The sequence below is a fragment of the Mandrillus leucophaeus genome, unplaced genomic scaffold (assembly GCF_000951045.1).
Source record: "Mandrillus leucophaeus isolate KB7577 unplaced genomic scaffold, Mleu.le_1.0 Scaffold1246, whole genome shotgun sequence".
Taxonomy (NCBI): Eukaryota; Metazoa; Chordata; class Mammalia; order Primates; family Cercopithecidae; genus Mandrillus; species Mandrillus leucophaeus.
In genome coordinates, this window is record NW_012100832.1 from 297,656 (window position 1) to 305,989 (window position 8,334).

Below are 8,334 nucleotides of genomic sequence, written 5' to 3' on the forward strand. Positions count from 1 at the left end.
TCTCCTTGAAGAGGTCCTTTACATCCCTTGTAAGTTGGATTCCTAGGTATTTTATTCTCTTTGAAGCAATTGTGAATGGAAGTTCATTCATGATTTGGTTCTCTGTTTGTCTGTTACTGGTGTATAAGAATGCCTGTGATTTTTGCACATTAATTTTGTATCCTGAGACTTTGCTGAAGTTGCTTATCAGCTTAAAGAGATTTTGGACTGAGAGGATGGGGTTTTCTAAATATACAATCATGTCATCTGCAAACAGGGACAATTTGACTTCTTCTTTTCCTAACTGAATACCCTTTATTTCTTTCTCTTTTCTGATTGCCCTAGCCAGAACTTCCAACACTATGTTGAATAGGAGTGGTGAGAGAGGGCCTTTCATATGCTGCTTTCTTTTGACTTTCCTTGAGTCTTTTCTTGTGCATACACTGTTTACGAGAGACAAACAACTTATAAGTATATTGCATGCAAATTTTTGGCCTTGTTTATCTGTGGTACCCTCATCTTCGTGATTTGATTCTCAATGGTAACATTTTTGGCAACCCTAAATTCTAATTTCTATCTTCTTATTTCAGTGATTGCCACTTTATGCTAACACCCTTTTTTCCTCTTAGAGAATTGACAAATGCCCTTGGGGAAAACACTTGGGTGAATGTGGCACTTACTTTTTTGTTCTTCCCTCCTCTTAGCTTTTCTCTTCAAGTCCTGTATTTGCTGCTCTCCTGTATCTCTAAGCACTTGTTTTGTGTGTTTTGTCAATCTTTTATAGTTGTATAGTTGTTTTGGGGAGAATTGTTTAAATGCAAGCTACTTCTTTGTGGCCAAAAGAGAAGTGCTGACATTGTGTCTTTAAAGTTCTCCAGGTGACTCTGATCCACAATTCAAAATCATTGTACTATATCAATGTAATTGAGTGACCAGGGGATTTTAAGTGAGGCTGGAAAGGTGGATAGAGACTAGCACAAGTTGCAAATGTAGAATTAGTAAAGGTTTTGCATTTTACTTTAATAGTGATGGGAAGCTGTGAAATGTTTGCATGCAAGGGAATGATATAATCTTATTTACATATTGAAAAGACTACTCAGGATCCTCCATGGATAGTGGATTACAGGGAAGCAAGATAGAAATGGGAAGATACGTTAGGAAGTACTGCAGTAGTCAAGGTAAAGAATGATTGTGTCTTGATCTAGGATAATAGCAGCATAGATCAAAGAAAATTGGATATAGCATATATTTTGGAAATCATTTGTCAGGTTTGCTGATAAGTTGAATATGAGGGATGAAAGGTAGTGAGTAAATAAGGTGATGATAATATTTGCTGGTGAGTAGAAGAGGGGAATAAAAAAGCAAGTTTTATGGAAGTGTTTTGGATGAATTAAGTGTGAGATGCCTACCTGACATAAATGCAGAGGGATGAAGAATACAATTGGATATTGGATTTGAGCTCAGTGGAGATATCATATTTGAAGATATAATTTTGGGGATCAGTACTCTGTACATAGTATATAAAGGCATGAAACCAGATAAAATCTTTTAGATGATCTCTAACATGGGAATAATAATAACAATAGTTAATTCAAAGGGCTGTTTTAAAGATAAAAGTAGAATTTTATAAATGTAACTTATAAACTATAGAAATGCATATTTTTCGTTATATTTTCTAATCCAACCCTATTATGTAATTTACATAGAAATTATTAACTGCAGGCAGGGAGTAGATGGAAAATGTATTTTACACATTTTCTTGGATAATACAGACACCCAAAATGAAAAAGTTTTTATCATTTTTAATTCCCACATTTAATCATAAATATAGAATTGTTTTAAATATTGGAAACCTGAAATATTGATAAGTCAACATTTCTCTGCAGGGATTATATATGGATATCTGTGAAGGATCCTAGAGAGTTGAATGTTTGGACTTATTTAGCACTTCCAATTTATTTCATGGGAAATCAAATGTATATTAATTGCATTTTTACCATGCTCAAGTCACTGTGATAGGCCATGTAGGAGATATAAGTATGTTATAAACCCTGTCCTTACAAGAAAATATCATAATCAAGGAGCAAAGAAGTAGGACAGAATAAAAATAGATCATATGTTTGTGTGCATATGTTTTCTCAGAGAAGAACATACTGTCAGGTTGGAAGCAATTGAACCCACGCCATGAAAGAATTAATATCTGAAATATGTCTTGAAGGATGATCAATATGTGAATATATCACAATATTTTGAATGAGCAGAATAGTAATAAAATTTTTAAATGGGCAATAAAAAGTTTTAGGAAGAAGTAAGCTTAACTCTTTTTTGTAAACAGTATTTCTAAATTATGATTCAGAAAAAGAATCATATAGTCTTTGTAGAATTTATTGAAGATTATGTATAATGTAGTATTGTGGTAGAAAGTAACTGATAACGTGCTGGTTAGGTAAGGACTTTTTATTGGACTTTCTGGTATGAAGGATGAGCCTCATTTGATTATCAGATTTCTGATTTGGTTGACTAGGTAATGCTAGCGACAGTCTTTGAAATATGAATTCAGTTCAAGAAGCAGGATTGGATAAAGGAAATGAATTTAGTTTTTGACATGAGTTAAAAGATACCTTTAAGGTGCCGTTTGGAAATCAGTGTGGATATGTCTTATGGACACTTGCAAATATCTTACTCTCAAGCTTAGAGTGATGAGGTTTCTCTCTCTTTCTCTCTCCCTCTCTCACCTTGTTCATGGTATGTATGGTATGGGTATATGACTTTGGACAAACTCATCAAATTGTATACATTAAATATATGCAGTTTCTGTATATAAATTATACTTCAGTATAGCTATTTAAAAAAAAAAAAAAGCAAGAGTGAAAAAAAGCACCAAGGTTATTATTGGAACTTTGGGGAACATAGTGTTTCCAATGGTTAAGTGTTTGTGAGAAAACTCCTTGAAGATTAAGAACGAGTGTTCAGACATGTAGAAAGAAAACCAGAACAGAGTGGTATTTGGGAAATAAAAGGTGTAGAAATTTTCAAAAGAAACACACGAGCAATGTAAGAGTTGTAATAGAGAGTAGCAAAATTAAGATTAAACACTGGACACATTAATATAGAGGCCATTGATTTTCAAACATCTATTTCAATGAAGTGATAGGGGAAGAAACTAGATTTTAGCGAATAAATAGTAAATTTAATGAAAATAAAATAGAAATTATAAAGTTTTTTTCCCAAGAAATTGTCTGATGCTAATGGGTATGGGCTTACTTTAGGGGTGATAAAATTGTTGTAAACTTAGATTGTGGTGATGGTTGCACAACATTGTGAATATGCTAAAAAAATGAATTATAAACTTTAAATAGGTGAGTTTTATAATATGTAAGGTATTTCAATAAAGATGGTACAAAAGTAAGTCTGAGAGTAAATGAGAAAGATAAGAGAAACGTGATCAAGATTGTAATTCATTTTTAAGGATCAGGGCATGTTTACAGCTTGAGACAAAAGAGGGGAAGAGGTTGAAGTTACAGGTGAAACAGATGAGATACCACAGGAAGCATGGTTCATAGACAAGAGGCTACGAAATCAAGTATTTCTGAGATGAAGAGAAATAGGCATGGATGTGGGCATAGATGGACACATTTTTAGATGTAAGGGCATAATTAAAAGTCATTTAAATCTGATCACCCCAATTTTCTTGATGAAGTAGAAGTTGTTTTCTTGAATAAAAGAAGGAAGAGTGGTACAGGGAAAAGTAGCAAACACTTGAATATTAGCTGAGAAGAATAAGGTGTGACCAAATGCGTTAGTGTCGTATTGCTGCTGTAACAGATTACCACAAACCTAGTTGCTTAAAACGACATGGATTTGTTATCTGAGAATTCTAGAGTTCAAAAGTCCAAAATCAGTTTCATTGAGTTAAAATTAAGGTGTTAGCAAGACCTATGTTATCTTCTGAAGGCTCTAGGGGAAAATTTTGTCCCCTTGACTTTTTCAGCTTCTACAGGCTGCCTACATTCCTGGATCATGGCCCTGTCTTCTAATTTCAAAATCAGTAGTGTATCACCTTCTGTCTTCTCTAACCTCTGCTTCCATGCTTACATTTTTCTGTCCCTCCTTCTGATCATCTTGCCTCCCTCTTAGAAGGATCCTTGTGATTAGATTGGGTCTATCCAGATAGCACAGGATAATCTCCCTATATGAGAATCCTTAAATCACATCTGCAGCCCTTTTACCATGGAAGGTACCACCTTCACAGGTTCCAAGGACTAGAATATAGATATATTAGAGGGGGCCACTATTTACCTTACCCATCAAGGTCAAGAAAAAGGAATGTGAAGAAGTGATTAAAGTTTGACTGAAATTGGAGACTATCAATTTTTAATGGTGTCAGTCTGTTTGTGTGATTGCCATCATGCAAATAGAACCCCATGATCTGCCTTTTCTTTCGAAAATTCTTATGGCCATTTTACAGAATAAGCTGTCTTTCAGCCCTTGTATCACTAGAGCTGAAGGACACTTTGTGCAGGAAAGGAAACTGGTCCTGGTACTTCTATGGCACACAGAGATAGGGTTGTTTATAGAGTTAGTGAGGCAGACATGCCTGTGTAGTAGATATAATTTCACCCTGTAATTATCAATGAATTGCTAGGAGTATGTTTACACACAGTTATGTTGCCCATATCCAAGGCTGCTGTTTGTTGAGTCCAGAGTTGGACTGTGTTCACTAGGTAAAATCATAAACAGAGGCTACTATGTGGCTGAAAGATACACAAGCTTGAAAAAAACAATTGATTCCATCCAATCACAATAAGATTACAGAAAAAAAATCCCATAAGCAAAAAATCTTTGGGTTCTTTACACCAGTTCCCCATAATTTCTCCACTTATACTTGACTGGGAGTTCTTTACACCTTTTCTGTCAAGCAGCTCTCATATACCAGGTGAATAATGTGAGATTTAGACATAGTCATTGTGGAGTAACCTTTCTCCAGATAAGGCACAGACTGACTAGTAGCAGAGACAGAACTCTTCAATTGCTAGTCCTCTAAACATGTATACTTTATAAACCACTGGAGGACTGAAGTATCTTTTTATTTTCTGTCTTTATCACTAGGATGTAAATTATATGGGGTAAGAAATTTATCTGTTTTAGTCACCAGTGTGTCTTCAGGGCCTAAACGGAATCTGACATATGCTGAATGCTGAATAAAAATTTGTTAAAATTTTGAGTTCAAACTCAAATTAATTGAAAAACATGAGTAAAAGGATAAAACAAAACTCTACTATTTATTAGCATTATTATTGTTATTTTAATTACTTTGTAAACAAAGACAGCCTAGAAATATGCAGGTAGGTTTTGGACAAATAGAAGAAAGTAAAGCAGAAAATTATAAAATGAAATGGATGTGGGAGTTCAAGAAAGGTTAAAACAAATTTTAAAAAATGGTGGATTGTAATTATTGATCTTCAGAGGATCCTAATTTATATAAACTAGCAGCATTTCCAGAGACACTGGTACCACCATCCCATAGATACTATGGAATACTATAATGCTTTATTTCATTACTCATGTTCTTTCTTTCAGAAATAGGTCTTAGTAGAAAGTATAAAATTTCAGTAGGCATACTGTGTCACCTGGAAAGAGTAGAAACACAAAACCCACTTGAGGAATTCATTTTTCTGTTTGTTTGTGTGTGCTTACATTTTACCCCTTCAGTTTACATCTAAGCCAATCATAGTTTCTGAGAACCCAGCATCCTGTGGATAACCCGCTTCAGTGCAACCTTCACTTCATTATTCCTTAAGCTGTAGATGATGGGGTTCAACATGAGAGTCACCACTGTGTAAGAGAGTGATAGCAGTTTCTTGCTCTCAGGAGAGGCACTAGATCGGGGTCGGAAATACATGAGGATGGCAGTGCTGTAGAAGAGGGAGACAACCAGGAGATGGGAGGAACAGGTGGAGAAGTCCTTGTGTTTGCCCTCAGCCGACGGCATCCTGAAGATAGTGGAGAGGATGCGGACATAGGATCCCAGGATCAGCAAGAAAGGAAAGAGAATGAATAGGACAGTGGCTGTCAGAGCCTCCAGTTCAAACAGAGAGGTGTCAGCACAGACCAGTGCAATAACAGGAGGACTGTCACAGAAGAAGTGGTTCACCCTGTTGGGGCCACAAAAAGGGAAACTGAAAATCCATGTGGTTTGCACAGTAGCCACCGGAAACCCTGAGAACCAAGAGGCAGCTGCCAGCTGGCCACAGGATCTTTGGCCTATGATGACTGGGTAGTGCAAGGGGTCACAGATGGCCACATAGCGGTCATATGCCATGGTGGCCAGGAGGCAGCACTCAGCAGCTCCAAAAAAGAAGAAGAAATACATCTGAGTGGCACATCCAAGGAAGGAGATGGTTGTGTCTTGAATGATCAGGGTCCCCAGCATCTTGGGCACAATAACCAAGTTGAAACCTATCTCCAGGAAGGACAAATTTCTGAGGAAGAAGTGCATAGGACTTTGTAGTGCAGAGTCAGCTATAGTGATCAGGATGATGAGGACATTGCCCATTAAAGTAACCAGGTAAATGGTCAAGAAAAGAAGAAACAGCAGAGCCTGAAGCTCAGTGGACAGGGATGAGAAGCTCACAAGAACAAATTCACTGACAATTGTCCAGTTTTCCCACATCATTCTTCAGCCAAGGACTTCACTGGGCATTCAAAATCTAGGATGGTAGAAGAAATCTCATATGTTATTTATACCTCTATTATATTCTTATAAAGGCCTCATTCTCTACTTTCCTTGTTATAGTTGTTGAGGATCAAACGTCTATACTCTCCAAAATATAATAAAACAAACTTGACCATTAGATTCACAGTTTTTGGGGGGAAGAATTCTACTTTTCCAGACTTAATTAACATATCATATATATCTATACATGTCCTGATTTTTCTGTTCTCTGTAGAGAATGGCCAAAGTCACAGCTTTACGTTCATGCTCCTACCTATCTCTCTTCAATAATGTGCTAAGAAAGGCAGGCCAAGCATTTATGAAGAGAGAGGTCTTGATATATGATGAAAACTGGTGAGGTCAGGCGGGTATATTTTTTGCAAAACAAAAATGTAGAAAGGAGAAAAATCAAAGAAACTGATTCAACAATTACTAAATGATTCCTGAGGAGGAGACCCAAATGTGTCTCAATCTCAAGAAACCCATACTCAGGAAGGTTTCACTGTGTTGTAAGAATATCAATACACTCTGAAAATTGCCATGTAAAAAAGAAGACACACAACATAGGCAGTGTGGCTTATCTTGATCCCAGGGATGGGTATTTTCCAAGTAGTTTTATGTGTCAAGATAGCATCAGAACCATGGACAGAATCTAGATGGGTTCAGCATGAACTTTTTCATCAGCTCTCCTGGTTGACTTGTGTCTTTACTCTCAAGAAACTTGAAGCTCACATTTTACATGTTAATAAAATACAACTTAAATATACAAGTTTGATTAATAATATGAAATCCCATGAAAAGGAAATAAAAGATTTCATCATGGCATTAACAACAAAGCTTCAAAATTGGGACCCTGAAATTCTTTGTGATGACCATAAATATATGGAGGATCTCCGGAGCAAGATGGCTGAATAGGAACAGCTCCAGTCTCTAACTCCCAGCATGAGTGACACAGACAATGGGTGATTTCTGCATTTTCAACTGAGGTACCAGGTTCATCTCATTGGGAAGTGCCAGACAATCAGCACTGGTCAACTGGTACAGCCCAACCAGCAAGAGCTGAAGCAGGGTGAGGCATCACCTCACCTGGGAAGCGCAAGGGGGAAGGGAATCCCTTTTCCTAACCAGGGGAATTGAGACACACAACACCTGGAAAATTGGGTAACTCCCACCCTAATACTGCGCTTTACCAAGGGTCTTAGCAAAGAGCACAGCAGGAGATTATATCACACACCTGGCTGGGAGGGTCCCATGCCCACGGAGCCTCCCTCATTGCTAGCACAGCAGTCTGCAATCTAACTGCAAGGCAGCAGCCAGGCTGGGGGAGGGGCGCCTACCATTGCTGAGGCTTAAATAGGTAAACACAGCTGCCTGGAAGCTCGAACTGGGTGGAGCCCACAGCAGCTCAAGGAGGCCGGCCTGTCTCTGTAGACTCCACCTCTGGGGACAGGGCATAGCTAAACAAAAAGCAGCAGAAACCTCTTCAGATGCAAATGACCCTGTCTGACAGCTTTGAAGAGAGCAGTGGATCTCCCAACACGGAGGTTGAGATCTGAGAACTGACAGACTGCCTGCTCAAGTGGGTCCCTGACCCTTGAGTAGCCTACCTGGGAGACATCCCCCACTAGGTGCAGACCGAC

The 8,334-nt window shown here is 37.7% G+C and overlaps 1 protein-coding gene across 1 annotated transcript; it reads right to left on the bottom strand.

Moving 5' to 3' along the window:
* Window positions 1–5,689: 5,689 nt before the first annotated feature.
* Window positions 5,690–6,672, bottom strand: LOC105533352 (olfactory receptor 10A4). The gene has a single exon (XM_011971780.1). It carries the CDS (start codon window positions 6,653–6,655, stop codon window positions 5,708–5,710), a length of 948 nt encoding a protein of 315 aa, XP_011827170.1. The 5' UTR covers window positions 6,656–6,672; the 3' UTR covers window positions 5,690–5,707.
* Between the last annotated feature and the right edge of the window lie 1,662 nt (window positions 6,673–8,334).